This window comes from Nymphaea colorata, chromosome 9 (genome assembly GCF_008831285.2).
Source record: "Nymphaea colorata isolate Beijing-Zhang1983 chromosome 9, ASM883128v2, whole genome shotgun sequence".
NCBI lineage: Eukaryota > Viridiplantae > Streptophyta > Magnoliopsida > Nymphaeales > Nymphaeaceae > Nymphaea > Nymphaea colorata.
In genome coordinates this window covers 17,246,821-17,264,501 of record NC_045146.1, presented here as the reverse complement: position 1 = coordinate 17,264,501, position 17,681 = coordinate 17,246,821, and the positions used below count along the sequence as shown (strand labels likewise).

General features: G+C 41.0%; 2 protein-coding genes and 1 long non-coding RNA gene across 6 annotated transcripts; 2 read left to right on the top strand and 1 right to left on the bottom strand.

The window, feature by feature from the left end:
* Positions 1-768: 768 nt before the first annotated feature.
* LOC116260821 (barley B recombinant-like protein D) lies at positions 769-7,716 on the bottom strand. Of its 4 annotated transcripts, none has more exons than XM_031639332.2 (6): positions 7,625-7,716; positions 7,018-7,088; positions 2,323-2,379; positions 2,095-2,214; positions 1,705-1,990; positions 769-1,632 (listed from the first exon to the last, which is right to left on the bottom strand). In XM_031639332.2, exons 4-6 carry the CDS (start codon positions 2,161-2,163, stop codon positions 1,142-1,144), a joined length of 846 nt encoding a protein of 281 aa, XP_031495192.1. In that variant the 5' UTR covers positions 2,164-2,214; positions 2,323-2,379; positions 7,018-7,088; positions 7,625-7,716; the 3' UTR covers positions 769-1,141. The 4 variants fall into 4 exon arrangements, with proteins under 4 accessions (XP_031495192.1, XP_049935608.1, XP_031495190.1 ...); XM_050079651.1 differs by having other exon boundaries at positions 769-1,626; XM_031639330.2 differs by having other exon boundaries at positions 769-1,990.
* Positions 7,717-9,556: 1,840 nt separating this feature from the next.
* On the top strand, positions 9,557-10,494 carry LOC116259839 (histone H1-like). Its single transcript, XM_031637789.2, has 2 exons — positions 9,557-9,774; positions 9,949-10,494. The coding sequence occupies exons 1-2, from the start codon at positions 9,628-9,630 to the stop codon at positions 10,354-10,356; spliced, it is 555 nt and encodes a 184-aa protein (XP_031493649.1). The 5' UTR covers positions 9,557-9,627; the 3' UTR covers positions 10,357-10,494.
* Positions 10,495-11,759: 1,265 nt separating this feature from the next.
* Positions 11,760-13,864, top strand: LOC126410415 (uncharacterized). Its single transcript, XR_007574348.1, has 2 exons — positions 11,760-12,615; positions 13,582-13,864. It is a non-coding gene; the product is annotated as an uncharacterized LOC126410415 (long non-coding RNA).
* Positions 13,865-17,681: the final 3,817 nt, after the last annotated feature.

Genomic DNA, 17,681 nt, shown 5'->3' with positions numbered 1-17,681 from the left:
GTCTATCCCATCTAACATAGTGCAATGCCTTCCTCATTCCAAAGAAACCTCATACAAATCTGCTCAAGCTTCTTGATAACAGATTTAAGCATCATAAAAACCATCATCCAATAGAGAGGGTGATCCATAAGCACGCTGGGGCCTTCCAACCCGCCAACCTCTTGTCCATCTTACTAAGCAGGGGTAGACAAAGAGCCTCGGTAAGATTACCCATGGACCAACGGAAGCCCTAAGTAAGAGAAAGGAAGGGTACCTAGGGGCCACTCCAGCATCCTCCTAAGCTCCTCTGCTCGACGCCCAATGGCGTTCATGTGGAATACCTCAGACTTCGTTTTGTTTATTTTCATTGCAGCCTACACTCTCCTTTATAGCCCAAAAGGTCTCTCCCCATTAGCTTTGGCAGAACATCATCTGCAAACATTACTACTCCAACCTCTTCAGTAACCCTACGGCCTACGGATACGAGGGATATAAAACCTCTTACTTCGGATTCTCTCTTGAATTAGTTATAGTACCACAAAAGTAACCAGAAATATAGAAGGATAACTTTTGCGGCATTTCTATTATCGGGACCGCCCCTTGAAAACGGTTAGCGTCGCAATCGCAAACTGGTGAAACATGGCATGGAAGTTTGGCATTCTCCCCGGTACAAACATCATATCCAACCAGTCGCACCCCCAAAAGAGCGTGGCATGTGACAAGAAACAGGAGGCATTTGAATTGACGGGTCTAGGGATCGTTTGACATATTTCAGGAACCTGCTCCCTCTTGTCCAAAATTTTGAAAGTTGTTAGTAAAGTGGATGAAATTTAAGTTAAAGTCACAAGCAAAGTGAACGGGGCGTCGCAGGAAGTGCAAGTTCCACCTCGCCCAGTACACCCCACAAAAGTTCTTTGCCGTTAGAAAAGGCCCCTAAACAGGAAAGAATCCAAACACCACGGCCAAAAGTGACAGACATACCTCCACCTATTACCTTGCCGCAGACCCCTTTCATCCATTCCCTCAAAAACAGAAGTCCCAAACGAAAATACAAAGGATCAAACAGAGGTTCCTCCGCAACCTCGACCTACCCATCCTACACAATAATGTGTATGTGCACAAAATCGTCATGCATGTTCACAACCGCCGCCTCTTGCAAAATCTACTTAATGGTGATGTAGCGGTTTGTCCCATGTTTAGCCCAGTGATCCTTCAGATCCAACGGCATCGACAAGTCGTAGCCTTCTGCAGCCAACTTGTTGAGAAGTTTGCCGAAGGCGCTGCCGCTCATCTTCCGGCCACCCATTCGTGTATGTTTCTTGTTGGGCAGGACAGGAAGCGGGTACAGTGACATCGTGGTTGTGCAGCAAGCAGACTGCCATCCTCCGTTCCCCCATTTGTAGCACTGCTGAAACTCGCCCGTGCAGGAGCACACAGGGATTGGCATGGTCGAGTCGTCAAACGCCACTTGATTCAGTCCCAAGCCTTGATCCTTCCACTCATGTTTCGGGATCTGCTTGTTCAGATCTTCGCCAGCCCCCCCTCTCCTTGGTTTCCTCGTCCTTGGAGTAGGCTTCAGGGCAGTGACCACTTTCCTCTCTTTCCTTGGTGCCCTCACACGTCCCGGTTTTACGTTAAGAACAGCATCTGATACTGACATTGGGTAGACGTTAGTCATTGGAGTTTCTCTAACGTGGCAAGCCGCATCCGAATGGATATACTTACCACCACTCACCCGTGAGTTGGCAACATGAACACTTGGAGGACAGGCCATCCCATTCTCCCTTGCATACTCCAGTGCAGCTATTGCTGCATCACGCTCCATCCAAGCTGCATTTCTCTCGGCATATGCAGCATCCCGGTGAATTATGGCTATATCTCTCTCAGACAGGGCAGCTTTTTTCTCATTGACTGCCGCATCTCTCTGCTGGATAGCAGCATCTCTCTCAGCCATGACGGCCATCAGTTTCATGGCTGTGTGATCCTTCATCGACTGTGGAGGCGGAATCCACTGCAAGCAACACATACTAGGACAATCAGCAAAGACAGCTGTTATATAGTTTATGTTTCATTGTATGGGAACGTGCGAGATCAAGTTCAATGCGGGAAATATACCTGATGAGAAAGCATAGGCTTGTACTGATCTGGCTTGTGCCCATTTTCTCTTTGCCCACCTTTCTCCATGATCCATTCAATTTCAATAACCACGCAGCAAGCTATGCATAATCCGCTAAACTGCTGGGTCAAAAACAATTTTTTCTAAATAAAAATGCGAGTTTTCCAATACAACTCTCTTGATTGTATACAAGAAAGAAAGTCAATGAACTCCATATACAACTGAACCTTGTGAGATGGTATTGAGGAGGTTATCTTCGTGATAGCAATGACATAATCCTGCACCTGCACCAAAAGAATTACAAGAAAACTATGAGGATCGTGCACCAGTCAACCAATACTGAGTGTCAATAAAAAAGAATAGCAGGCATATAAACAAAAACATTTAAAAACAAAAAACATATCCAAACAGAAACTAAATAATAATGGAAATCTGTTCAAGAAGGTATATTATCTAAATTTCTTCGACTAGCCCATCACTGTCATACCATGATTTTAGCAACTAGTTAGCTTTTGTCTATAGCTATGACCATAAATATTTCTTTGCCAAGCACTTTAAAGATGGGCTGATTCATTAGAACAATGCCAGCCCAGGATGCGCCATTCAAAATTCGTCGCTTAGTAATGAAGATCTCAATCTCAATCTAAATTTACCCCGCAGAGCCCATAGCAGTAGTTGAATCTCAAGCCAGAGAGATTCATTTCCCACAAACAAGACGAAGATGAGTTATTTCCAAATTTGAAGCTGAAGCAGAAAGTCCAGAGAACTCCAAACCAAGACTAATGGGAACCAGTGAGCTAGTGCTGGTATGGTCACACCCAGAATAAGTCCAAACCAGATTTTTAAAAATTTATGGAGCCATGATGTTGTATGAACACGTTTCAAGTGTCCAATCAATTAAACCAACTTGTGAGCAGCATCAAGACATTACTTGCAATCACAAGATTTGAGTGATAAGGCACCTCAACTTTAAAAACATATTCATGGGAGTCAAGCTACTTGTAAGCTACACCCCACATACGCCTGAACTCTTTAAGGCTACACCCACGTTCGATGCTGATGCAAGTTTATATATAACGGTGACTGGCTTTTTCAACCCCTTTTTCGTCCCCTTTCTTTTCTCATTTTCCTTTCTACAACCATCTTTCCCACCCTAAGATTCATGCAATGCAGGGAGAGAAAGGAACACACACATAACGTGATTGAGATCTCATGATCCCATTGACACCAATGGCCCTTCCCACTTGTTTAACCTTTCATCAGAACCTTTAAAGCCAAAATCAGGAGATGATATATATGAACATTTTGCTCAAATTTACTAGTATGAGAAACCTCATAGTAGCAATCATATTTCAACTTTCAGCAACAACAAAGAGATGCTGTTAGGTTGCCCAAAAAGCTAAATCGAGGTTAACCCTCAGGAACATGAACATTGCCATCACTACTCCCAGCTTCTAGCCTCAATCTTCCATATCAGCATCACATAGAGCCCAACAAGGCCACCTTTACATTAAATAACAAAACTTGGAAACCCTCTTTCAGATCTTGTAGAATAGTAGATGCAAACACTAAGAGTTTAAGCTTGCACCTAAAACTAAGCTTTCTTTCAACTTTAATTTTTATTTCAATCGTCCACTAAAATTAGGTGACAGTATCTCCAATTTTATCTCTCAAACATTCTTTTTTATTTGCTTCAATCTTATGTTTAAAAACAACTTCACATCTTGCATACATGAAGAGATCTTGTTCATCCCTAGCTCCAACGTACCTACATTACTAATGGATTTTTGAAGATGGACCATTTTGGTCTGATCGTTGCTTGCACCTCTCCAATCAGAAGAATAAATGTTTAACAGCCATTCAAGTAGTAGCCCACTTTGACACCTCTTCTCATCAAGCAACACAAGTACCATGAATGCTCATGTTTGGCCATTTAGATAACTTCAAGCCGCAAATGATCAAACCATGATTGCATGCTCTCACTTAAGAAGACATAGTTTGATGATCAACAATCTGTGTCAAGAAAATTCCAAGATGACCTGAAACTATATGAATATTGAATAGAACCTTCTGACCATGAATAGAAGTTCCACGGACTAATAGAACGCCAAGCCCATTAAGTCGAGACTTGCCTTTCAATCCCAAGAACATTCACAAATTCAGTAAGTCATCAAGAAGGAGTTGATACCTAACTATGTCACTTTTTTGTATTTGCAGATTATGAATTCTATGAACAGAACTTTGGCATGCACAAGTATCTAAAAGAAACAGGTCCTAAACACTACTATAAGTTTATAACAGATGATCAAATTTTCTTTTCTAGAGACACAATGCCATTCCAAAAATTCCAACTAATAAAGTGGCCCACCGGACAATTTATTAGACATAGAAGAAGAAGAAATAAAAATTCAATTGATTTTAAAATTAATAAACTAAGCCTATCAAGTTATGTGTTTCTATGCTAATAAATACATCATGCCTAGATAATATAGGATGGCCAAATAAGTGTTGGCAGAATTAGCATCTGCCTCCTATAAGTTTGCAGAGAAATACAGTATATTGTCTGATAAGCAGCAGCCCATACCAGCTTATTTCATATTTTCTAATTAGAAAATAAACAAAAACAATTGATTTAAAAAATCATCATTAAACTGAAAAAAGCTTCCTTCAAACAGCCCTATTGTTTCAGAGATGAGCTGACATGATGGTATCAGCTGCACAATACGATAATGACAATATTGAGACAAATATTATAAGGAAGATCACATCAAGTGGATGCATAGCATAGTCACAATTCACAAATATCATTAACGGATTTAAAATGGCGAGGGTTTTCTCGAGTATTTTTTGGCGAAGCTGAAAATTTCAGGAAAAAATCAGCAATTTTGTAGAAAAGAAAAAATCCCAAAAATTAGGGAAAAGTAAAAAAAAAATGAAAAATTAACAAGAAAACATGAAAAATAACATCTTAAAATGATAAAAATGATGTTTTAGTAATGATATAAATAAAGATAAATAATTTAACTTAAGTTTAAACTTTACAGCAAAAAGTAATGCAAAAATAATGTGTTAAAGCCCCAGGGAAGGAAGTGTTTTACAACTGCAAGACTAGCTCCACATGTCAAAATTGAGCTCTCTAGTCCCTATCATACTTCTTGAAAATTGAAGTCACGTGCTCCCTAAGGGTGACTTTTACCTCAAACCAAGTTTGTTACAAACTTACAACTTACAAGTACGACTGACATGACTGAGATCTCCGATGGCAAAATTGTTGATACACTAAAAACCTATAGGATTTAAAGTAAGCATATCTCTTAGACAGCCCCCGTGCATTGGAATTTTCATGACTTAGCTGACCATATCCAGATGACGTATGGTGCATGTTTCAGGTTAGAATAAGCGCCTATATCAGCTCATGTCAACGGAATTTTCCACTTAGTTCACTATATCAAGGAACATATTATTAGGATTATTTTTATTATCTATATCTTAAACAGAGCCAATCACCCTTTATTGATCATAACTGGAGTAGAGAACCTAATACCTGCCATTCAAGCACCAAATTTTGTGTCTTTGAATTCTTGGTTACTTGAAGATGTAAAAAACAATAGAAGATGTTTCTTTCCTCCATGAAAGGCAAAGTATTGGACAAGTTTAGTGATTAAAAATATGGCATGATTTGATTGAGACAATCAACCAAAGGCATGGAGTTTATCTAAAAGGTCAATGAAACTATATTATAACAATTAGAGTGCCACACACATAGTTATAGTATTCAGAATTTTCTTAGGTGCAGAAAACACATTTACGTGAACTGTCAACATGTCCATGAATAGTACTCAAAAGAATATAAGAAAGCTACTCATTTTTCCTGCAAGTTCTAGCTAGTTCACATGTTCAACACAGACCTTTCATCCCTACGGTTTATGTTCTCTTGAACAAACCTTCAGTCACATCCAATGATGACATCACAAGATTAGGAGGGTAGGAGGGTGTGAAAGTTATAATACATGTATTGACATGGTGAGAGAGAAAGTGAATGTTGCTGTGGGTTCCCAGCAGGAGCCTGTCAGCAGCTGAGAGTCGTCTGATCACACAACAGGACGACCCTCATTCACTTTTTACCCTTTCTTGTCTTTTTCCTTCTAGTTCTACCTCTCTCTCTCTCCCTCTCTCTTTCTCTTTTTGTTCCCCTCTCCACCCAACCCTTCCCCCTCACACCAGCCTCAGCTGCCTGCAGCAGCATCTCTCTCTCTCTCTCTCTCTCTCTCTCTCTCTCTCTCTCTCTCTCTCTGTGTGTATATATCACACACACAGACGTACATATCTATATATAGATGATGTACATATCTAATTCGCCTATAAATACACGTATTATATACCTAATCGTTCATTACTTTTCTTTTTATTTTGTTATTTTATTTCCTTTTCTATTTCTTGCCCGTAGTGACCAACCTTTGCTACCAACCAATTTCAAGAAATGTGCACTAGCAGCAGCTAATCCAACAAGACCCCCGCCGTGCACAAGTAGGGGATTTTTTCCTACTTCATACGAAATACATTCTACATCAACAAGGCTTCTTCTACTTCTTTTGAGTGTTGGTGTCTGCGTTTTCCTTGCTTTTGAAATACTTGCCGTTAGGTTATGGTTGAACTTTTTATTGTACCATCTTCGCATCTTTGAGCCATTTGTTTTTTATTTTATTCTTCGTATCTATTTTATAGGAATAGTGAAGATGCTTCTAAGAAAGTTAATAGGTACATATGGAACGGAAAGCAGCTTGTCATCAGAAGATAAAACAACACAGCGTTTCAGGTTTCAAACAACAAGCAAGCCTCTTACGCGTTCTTCCTTTTTCTTTATTTTTAATAGGCAAGCTGTGTTGAGACACATATTTACAACTTTGCCAAGAGAAACGTACCTGAAGTGAATCCTTTACCTCCTTCAACTTGTAGGTTTAAAGTCCAACCCCTTAGAAAGTAAACGGAGCACCTGTTGGAAAAAGCAATTTGTTGTTCCAATCTTTTTTAATAATATCCAGCAACTTTCTATTACTACAAAATCTATAAGTATCGACTACAAAAACAGATTTACTTCCGAACTCTGCATAGACATGCAGCTGTTAGCACCGCGTCTCTGATAATTCATTCAAGTCAGAGCAGCGGAGTCACGACTAAATGAAAAAATTGACACCAGAACCATTAGGAAAACACACCCTTTTGGCACCTCGTTGAGAAAAAAGGATGAGAGGGAATGAAATTTTAACAAATAGTTACCAGACCGATGACTGGGGAACCAAATCAAACCCTAACCTCATATTTTTTTTCTCCTGTATTAACTAACTCCATCGGAGGAAGACGATAGAAAGCCTTAAACGAAATCATCCCACCATGGCGAAATCGCCAAACCGCGTAGTAGTTATAACCACTAGTTAGGCGGAAAGAGAACCACTTTGTCCTCATTCCGCAAACAGACGCATACTGCGACAAGTTTCCAGTTAAGGAAAAGAAGATAGAGAAATCGCTCACCTGGAGTGACAGCCGCGCGAGTTCCTCAAAACCCTTCCCGCCTAAACCTTCTTCTCCCTCTGCTCTCCCTCTCTTTTTTCTCCTCCCCGAGCGTGTCTTCTCGTCCTAATCCCCGTATTTGTAGTCGATAGGAAAACACGGGTCGGGTAAGAATGATATCACGGAAGACCCGACCCTATTGGGTTATGTGGAGATATTTTGAGATTTTTCAAATTTGCCCCCCGCTGGTCAGCATTTCACAAAATGGCTGCTCTGTTCTGACCACGGTATAACCGTGGTTAGCAACTTATTTACAGTTATCATAGAAGCAGTGAGATAAATTCATATATTTTTAACGGTTTTTATATTTAATCGATCAGTTCCTTTACCTTCTTAAGGTACTTGTGTTATTTCATTGGCAAATTTTGTTTCACTGACTAATTTGCAATTGATGAAAGAAAAAAGTGGACTTTTGAAATAGTTACAAATAAGGTCCGAAAGGTAGGTATGCGTATATAATAAACTATCGTATCTGAAAAAAAAAAAATCGTATGAGATTCGTATATATGGATATGGATATGGTGACTTTAGAAAAATGTGGTTAAGTGTGATATGCATGATACATATGTAAGTATGCAAAACAACGCAAAAAAAAATAAAATGAAAGAAACATTTAAAAACACAAGTGATATAAATAAAAACATTAAATGTTATTATGTTAGTGAACAACTACTGTAAAATAAAATGAAAGTGCGTCTTATAGCCACTTGAGGTATGAATAAACCATATTGAGTTATCCATGTGACTTAGTGTCCACTATTGCTCTCCTTAGAGCCGCCAAACCTTTTAGTAATTTCAAATGTATTGTTACTCGATTGACACAAAAACAACTTGTTAGTTTTTTTATTTGGCTTAGTTTTTTTATTTGGCTTATTAAATATGATACTTTAGGGGGCGTTTTGCAACAAGAATATTAACAAAATGTTGCATGAATAAAGATTAGGATAGACTCATGAATCAAGCACTATGTTAGTATTTTATTGTCAAATGTACCCTATATAGGTTATAGTTTGGAATAGACTCATGATCAAAGGGATACTGCTTGCAGGCATGATATTATTAGCATAAAACCCATAAATGATAATTGATTCATTGTGTAAACAAATATTAAAAAAGTAGCATATCTAAATTGGCTTATGAACTTTTCGATCAATATAATTGACAAAGCGCAATGCATAATGCAAAGTTTTCTTCTCAAGTCAATGTGTAAGGCAATTTACTTGCTTGAAAAGGTATTATTTTACATATAGTACATTATAAATGATCAATCAAGTAATCGAACGGCTCATAATGAATTTAATTCCTAATTTCACATATTTGATGAGATATAATATATATATATATATATATATATACACGAATGGGGATGATAATCCTTAGGAAACTTTCTATCACTACTTTTCATCGACCACATAAAAAGAAGATACAGAAACAAAAAAACAGAAACACAACTCCACCTCTCATCTGAAGAATGAGGCTTAGAAATAAGCCAAAACGTAGACCAATTAGCCTGAAAATGGTCTCATAAGAACCCTTGCTTTCTCATCTTCATTACAAATCAATCCCCAGAAAGAAATAACCAGAATCATGGCGGCCATTGAGTTTCAAACTCTAGAAAGAAGCACAAAGAGAAAGAGCAGCTCAGAGAGTTCTTCACTCGGTTCGGGAGAGCCAGAGAAAGGACGCTTAGGCAATGGATAAGGAAGAGGAGTAAAAAATATCCGAAAAAAGCGAATGATATCCCGAAAAAGGCGTCTAACATCTTAAGATGGAGCCAAATGGACGGTATTGATTGACGGAGAATGAGTCATCGATCCTCGGCGACGAGACGACCTGCCAATCGGAGGCCGTCCTCTCCTTCCGCCACTCTCGTATTTAAGCCCTCGTCATCCAGACCGATTCCTGCAAGTCTAAACCTTCTTTCTCTGTCTTGCTCCCGCACTGTTTTACTCTCTCGCTCACTAATGGCTGAAACTGAAGCTGCTCCAATGGCCGCCGTCGAAATCCCGGTGGTGGCTGCGAAGCCTCCCAAGGAGAAGAAGGCCAGGGTGCCGAAGGAGAAGAAGCCCAAGGAGGCTAAACCAGCTCCTGCCCACCCTCCTTACTTCCAGGTTCGTGCGAGACCCTGAAGTATACATTGGCCTTTCTAAGGCTTCACCTTGATCCTGTTCTCGTTTGTTTTGGTTGCCTTTTTTTAATTTTTGGCTTTTGCAATGATCAGAGTTGGGTGAATTTCTTCTATGTTCTTTGTGCTGATGCTCTGTGTTGTGTGTTCCATCCTGCAGATGATCAAGGAAGCAATTACCGCCCTGCACGAGAAGAGCGGGTCGAGCGCCTACGCGATCGCCAAGCACATGGAGATGAAGCACAAGGCCGTCCTCCCGGCCAACTACAAGAAGAAGCTCGCCATGCAGCTGAAGAACGCGGCTGCCACGGGGAAGCTCATCAAGGTCAAGGCATCCTTCAAGCTCGCCGAGCTCGCCAAGAAGAAGGCGCCGGCCGCCCCGGCCAAGAAGCGAGCGGCTGTTGTTGCTTCAGCCGCGAAGCCCAAGGCTCCGCCAAAGAGGGCCTCGAGGGTGGAGAAGCACCCCCTGAAGAAGACCCCCAAGAAGAAGCCGGTGACGACGAAGCCTAAGGCTAAATCGATCAAGTCGGCCAAGTCTCCTGTCGCCAGGAAACCCCGCAGGGGCTAACTGATCACCACAGAAAAGCTTATCTTTTACCCCCCACCTTTCCCCTCCTTGTTTTCCATTCTCTGTGTAAATGCTCAACGTCCTTGTAAAAATGAAACCTGACTTTTATATGAGTCCTAGAGAGATGTTGTGTACAAATGTTCTGGAAAGAGATGGATGGTTGTGTTTCTCTGGAATGAAGGTTCGATGAACCTCGGGAACCGAATCAATGGCGGACAATGTGACGCTTTGAATTCATTTTGTTTCATATGATGAGTGCCGGAGAAACGCCCCACAAAGGGTTCGGGGAACATCGCGTATTCTTCCAAGTGGGCTTGTTGTCACGGACGGAGAAAGGATAAAGATGTGCAAGTATCGCCGGTATCTGCTGTGAGCAGCCTGGTCTCCATTTCGTGGAGGGAAGAAGGGAAGGCCAAAAACCAGTGGGGAGCCGCCGGGTTGGGGAACATGGGGAGGAAGTGAAACACTCGCGGCACTCGCGGCGTGGGCGAGAGTCCCACTTGAGAAAAATGGGTACCCATGAGCCCAAGCCCAGCTCATCACGGACCCGGTACCCAACCCTTAGGGGCTTCGTGGGTACCCGGTCTATTCCCTACCCAAATGGGTTTGGGTCTTAAGTCCAGCCACATAAGTTGTCGTTGCCAACCCAAATATCTATGGAATGGTATTAAATAACTAGCAGAACAATGTGTTCTATCGTTTCTCTGCCTGAGGGGCTTCTTGGGGATCCAGTTCCTCGCATTCATGTTCCACCACACGTCTCTAACATTAAGCCTATAGAAGCTGAAAATGTAGATTCTTGTCAGTTTAAAATTAATTTTGAAATAAAAACATAAGCTCCTATTAGAGTAGCCACTGTGCTCCTTGTTTAAACAGTAATAAGTTTTGAAGTAAGCTCTATGAATCTTGAGGCAAAAACCAAAAGAAGACGAGAGGTGACAAAATGGACTACTCACCCTTAAAAGAAAAACTGCACAAGTGCACCCACTTCAAGGGATTTGACCCATTTGGATAAACCAGTAGCTTGTAAGTGGTTGGTTGCTAGTTCAAGGCCAAGGCCCTCGTGCTAATGCAAAATGCTTCAAAACTTTGGGTTGTTCAACACTCATGGCTCAACCTATCAAAACTTTCATTAGAGTAATTCAAAACTATATTTAACAAAATTCGTTAGAAGGACGAGCTAAACTCTCGTCAAGCTGGGAAACCAGGTTGCAAGGAACACAAAGCCCAGCTCCACCAACGGTAGAGCCCCAAGGTGATGGCCGAGCGGGCTTCGCTTCGCGTGGTAGCTGCCCTTCTGCAAGCTGCTGGTGGACTGGACTCCCTTCTGCACAAGACCAACTCTTCCTCCTCTCTCTGCTCGCTTTCTCTTCTCCTCCATGTGACCATCCATAAGGTAGATTCTTCACCTTCTCTCTCCACTCCCCACGGTCTTGTTGACGTTTTCCGGTTCAGTTTTCTTGTTTGCATGAATCTTACGTTTTTCTGGTTTTTACTGTGTTTGTTGAGGAGGATTTTCCTCTTCTTGATTTCGCTGTGAAATTCTCCCCTCTTTTTTGGAAATATCTATGGTAACATAGCATTCTTTGTGACGGAGTCATAGATCTTTTCTTACTGCTAGTTTCTCTCATTTTCTTACATTTTGACTATCCTCTTTTGTATGTATTCACCCTCTTTTTCCTTTAATTCTTTACGGGATGGTTCTGTTTATGTATTCACCCTCTTTTCCTTTATTCTTTACGGGATCGTTCTGTTTATGTATTCACACTCTTTTCCTTTATTCTTTACGGGCTTGTTCTGTTTATATTGAATCGATTCTGGTATAGTGCTCTAATAAAAAATTAGATAGACAGGGAGGCAAAGAGGCATCACAAGAAGAAAGCGAGAGATTGAGATTTGAGAGGGATAGGAGACCTTGAAGCTTTTGCCGAAGGTGAAGATTGAGTTCAATGCATTCGACCCAAGAACCGCATTGTGCATGGTCCATGGAGTTCCGGGCGCAGTGTAAAGCTCGCAAGGTGCCTGTCAGCTGATAGTCAAGCGCCGCATCGACGACCACCAGCCTCAGATCACCTTCACTTACTCAGCGGTGCTGAGGAGGTAATTGAAGCCACTTCCACCGCCGCACAGGCCATTCGCCAAGGCATGCTCGAAAAGAGTCAGATGCTCGAAATGGAGCAGACTTTCCGCAAGGCTAGGGAGCCATGGCCTCTCATCGTCCCGTAGGCCGAGCTCGACCAACCTGCTCCCGGCACTAAGGTTCGCTCTTATTGTTTCCCTTTTATGCCTAGTGCAATCTCGCCCCTTCCTGCTGAGCACTTGTCACGTTCGGGCATTTTGTCGAACAGTTGGTAGTCGTTTGTTTGGCTTCTTGTTTCCTTTCAGATTGTGCTTAGTTAGTCCTTCTACATGCATATACTTTTTACTGGTTAGTTCTTCTCTTCCACTCTTTGATGTCACGTTCAAATCCTCATCTTGTCACCCACATTTTGTGAAGGCCTATTTCTCAAAGATTAATGGTACTCTCGTGTTTGAACCGCGCCTTCCTACTTCCACTGTGATACAAACTACGTCATGAAAGCTTGTCGCGTTAGATAATGCTAAACCTCAATAGCGAAAGAGATTGTAGTTGTTCAGGTATAGAACGATTGGCTGGTGTTTGGTCTACTGAAGAATGTCTGTGTGCCTAAGGGTCAGCAGAACAATCTACTAAATATATTTGAAAGTGTTATTATTCAGAATCACCAGTACTTTGTGATGCATGCAATGTCACGTGTTGTCCTTGATTTCTAGATGAGTGCTTCACAGTAGGGTCCCTCAAAAATCCCATCTAGCTATATGCTTCTATTCTGCTTTATTTAATTTTAACTTGTGGTGCACTAGTAAGCTATGCTGCCCATCCCACAAGAAAACCTGACGTTGTTTCTGTTGGTGACTGTCTTTTGGTAGTCTTTCATTAATTGGCGTCTGCGCCTCTGGATTTGTTTTGGAGATCATGTTTGCCTTTTCCTTTTTACCTAATGTCAAATTTATCACTTTTGACGATTTATGTTGGTAAAGCTCCTTCCTCCTCCTTTTCTTCTTCTTCTTCTTCATAGGCATGAATGTTTGTCGCTTGAAGAATATCACCATAAGTTTGTACTTTTTCCAAGAAAAAGGATGGTTATTAATTTTCATCAGATAAAGTTGTATATTGTGATGAGCATATCATGTATCCATCTGCAGCGACGGAAAGCAATGGAGAAGCAAAGGGTTTTGACGATTGCTTGAGGACAAGTTAATGACTGGTCTCCGACTGTCACCCTTCATCAGCGAAATGGAATTCTGTAATAAGTTTGATGCCTGAGAGTTGAGAGTTGAAGTTTCACTTGTTTCTCTTTCAAGGCGTGTTCATTGTAGAGTGATGAGAGCCCGAGAATTATGTATCCAGCCACATTTGTAACTGTGCCTTTTGTTTTGCCAAAAAATTGCTTTTAGATACAGTTTCCATTCGAAGTACTTACTGAAATTGATCTCCATTGGCGTTTTCATGCTGCTTGTGCTTCAATTATTCTCCAAGTTCTCACTTGTCTTCCCTTGTCTAAAGATGGCAGGCTAATATCGCAAGAGAAGTTGGTATCAAGCACCATCTTGCTGCCCTTTTGCGTTGTGGATGTGGATGCTATCCTCTTCATTCTTGCTATTATTTGTGAGGTTATTCTGTCGGGGACTCGAATGTGAGCCCCATCATGTGCTTCATTCAGTGGTATGCATATACTGAGGCTGCTCCCCCTCATAGATCCTACTTGTAAGTAATTAAGGAATGAGATAGAGCGAAGTAAAAGGCTGGAATATGGTGTTAGAGGTTCTGTTTTTTGGTTTTACTGAATTACATATGTCTGATTTCTCCTATTCTTTAGTTTATCTGAATTCAAGCCGCTTACATCCCTAGAGGGGTGCGGAAATACACTTATGTTTCATTTCCTTCCTCTCATTTCCCTTTCTCTTCCATTCAAACACAACATTGTGTATACTCCTTTGCTTTCCCTCCTGTATTTTCCCTTCTTTTTCCTTTGTATCCCTCTAATCAAATGAGTGTTGAGCAGGGCTTTGCATGATGCCAAGTCAAACTAAAATATATTTATTTTCAGCTGCTTTTGTGTGAAGTATGTGGCACCATTTTTGAGGGAGAAGCCATTTCGCCATGGGAGGGGCTCACAATATGCATTATTGACAAAATTGGGATTCAAAATGAATGAGACTTTTTTTTTCAATATCATATATAGTCTGATTCATTCTTTTGCTCTTTCGATCATTTTAAAGTACAAATTTTAGTCTGATGTGGAACAATTCCGAATCTGATCGGATTCAGCCGATTCTCTAAACTTTTCGCAGTCGAGTTCGATCGGGAAAACTGATTTTCCATTGGTTGTCTCGGTACATTTTCTCTTCCCTCTCTGTCCTGATGGTATTTTAGCCTTTTGAGTTCCTGTGAAGGCTCCTCCTTTGGACGAGTGCCTGCCTTGTTCCTTTTGGGGAAGCCAGAAACGCAGATAGATGTTTGATAAATGAATGGGTTGGCCGAACCAATTATGTAACTCAAAATTGCATCAAAGGGCATAGTGCTACTGGATAGTAAGGCGGCTCACACTCAAGGGATATAAGGTTCAAATACCATGGTCGCTATCATTCTATGTGTTACTTTTTTGGACAGCAAATGAAGACAAACACGATACTCGAGTTGAATGATATGTCATAGGTCTACCCACGTTCCGAAGCAAGTTAGAACATTGAATGTATGAGGGTATGATCTTAAGTGTTTTATGCTGAAGGTGAAGGCAGTTTCTCCTAAGTAAACATTAAAACTATGAAACTCAAAATCAAAATCATGTTATTCCAAAAGGGACGATCGAAACCAAGAAAGATGTTCATGCACATGATCTGATTAACCGAGTGGACTACCTGAACACCCACTTGCAAGTGATCTAAAAATAGTGACACAGATTCACAGCAGCTCTCATAGTCCATTCTGAGATCTACATGTCCATGTAGATGGTATTTCGAAAACTGGAAGCTCTTCACGTCACTTGCGGTTACTTAACTAAATCTGTGGCCAATAGTTTGCTCTGAAGAACTTGCCAGCTCTTCTTGGATGTGGATGCCATGATTGTCCAAGAAGGCTGTCAAAAGTGCATATTGGATTGGCAATGTTGAAGAAGCCAGCCTCAACTCCAACGTTGTAAAAGTCAGCAGATTGAATAGAATCAGTGAGGCTGCTGATTCGATAAATAGGCGAATTCGGTGATTTAGATGAATCATTTGTCAATCAGCAGAAAAAAAAAATGTTTACTTTTTGGAGAAGTAGAGTACATCTATGCATACATATTAGTTAGAAATAAAAAGTTCAATTAGAATCAGCCACTTACAGTTACATGCTTCAACTCTATCACACTCTCCTAATTTTTGGAGGGACTTCAAATCTCTTTTCTTGAGCGAATTTATGCCACATTAACTAGGCCTTGTGTAACCTACATAGTTTTAAAATGGCCAACTTAAAATTAACAAATTGTATAAAGACGATATTGCCCTTGTTAGAGGACAATGTAGTACATATATAAAAAGGTACGAATGTCTGGAGATTAAATAAAAATAATATACTGTTTCTTTTTCACAAAAAACTAAATTGCACGATGGGATTTCAATGCCTTGAAATAACCCAAGTGCGAAATAAACCTTGTAGTTGTTGAAAATGCGCATGCAAAATGAGGGAAACTGCAAGGAAATATTAGACCCAAAGAGGTCCATGGTCCTAAAAGCCCAAGAAGAAGAAAGTTGCCCCTGCTGAGGGATTGAGCTAACACGGCCCACTTCTAAGAGGGTTCAGGTTTGATTTAACAATACATGAACTTTAGATACTACTCATATTTTAATTACATTTCGCTTCTTAGGGGAGTTCCATCAACTTAGGCAGGGATTCATACGTGGATGCATTTCGACAAGAAGAGTTCCATCAGTCTAGCTAGGGAGATTGGACTTGAGACCTTCAATTTAAGAGTGGCCAAGAATCAAGATCGGTTGAATGACTAGGGTGGTATTTCTAGCATAAGGTTCTGCAGGGAAAAACCAGCTTAAGTAAACAAGTCCTTGGATTTTAACAGTAAGCCTGTTGATTCAGGAAACAGCCTTTAGCAAATAAGTTACTTGCGTGAACGCTTCATCGCATTTACTGGGTATCACAGTTTGGAAAACGAGGAACTCTCTCTTATCATATGAGCATATTTCTGAGGGAAGTGATACTTCCATTCGTTGAAGATTTCAACAGAAAAGCACCTCTAAGATCTGTTCTCTAAGTGCGTGCCTTTGACATGCTTAGGACAAGAATTTGTCAGTACTTGGCACGAAAGAGAGAAAAGTTGGTATTCTCAGGGGATGACTGATGTTCGATCAATCGTCAACTCGGGACTCAGGTACTCTGTAGTCAGCCTCATCAAAGTCTGAGCGAAGAGCAAAAACATGATTCATTCGCCCCGTGCCCCCTTCGTCTCTAGCACTAAAGGCAGAGGTTGACTGGCTACTACAAATGCTTACGGAGCTGACAGTAAATTCTGCTCATGATCAAGAACATCCTGAGCCAGCTCTTGCTACTGTTCGAGACTCCTAGGGAACTGAGCTCTTTACCTTCTTCAATGTAGTTGGGTAAAGAGACCTCTGCTTAGCTCCTCCCCATCATGGCATTTTCAGACTGGTCTAGAGGTAAGAAGAGCTCAATGCCATTACCCACTGTAAAAAAGGGGGATGTATGTAACCTGAATTGACTTGTTTCTCATGCAGTACTCATGAAACCAGAAAGGAATGAATTAATGGCAGTATGCCAAGGGTATTAAATGAGGTGGGGGGGTCCCTGTTATCTCCACCAAAGGTGCTATGATAACCCTAGCTTATTTTTTTCCATCTGGTTCAACCACGTAATGATTTCAACAAGAAAAGATGAGGTATCAAGCTTGATGGAGGTATTTCGGTGGGGGTGCGATGCTTAGTCAAAAAAGGCCGACCACGGCCGGCACTTGTACGGCTGTAAGTAAGACATGTGTTACAGAAATTCTTCTTGCCTGGCCTTCGGCGTCCTGTCTATGCAGGTTTTGTTTCTTGGAATTTATTTTAAATATATGTATGTGGTTGCATGCTTGAGGAATCAATGATGAACATTCATTGTTTCTGGTTAGAACTTGGCAGGATATGCTACTTTACTAGAAACATGTCCCACATTTTCTCCACTGTTATGGATGCAGACAGCTGCATGGGGCCTTCCATGGATGTGAAAACGCGCAGGTCGGCTCCGGAAGAAG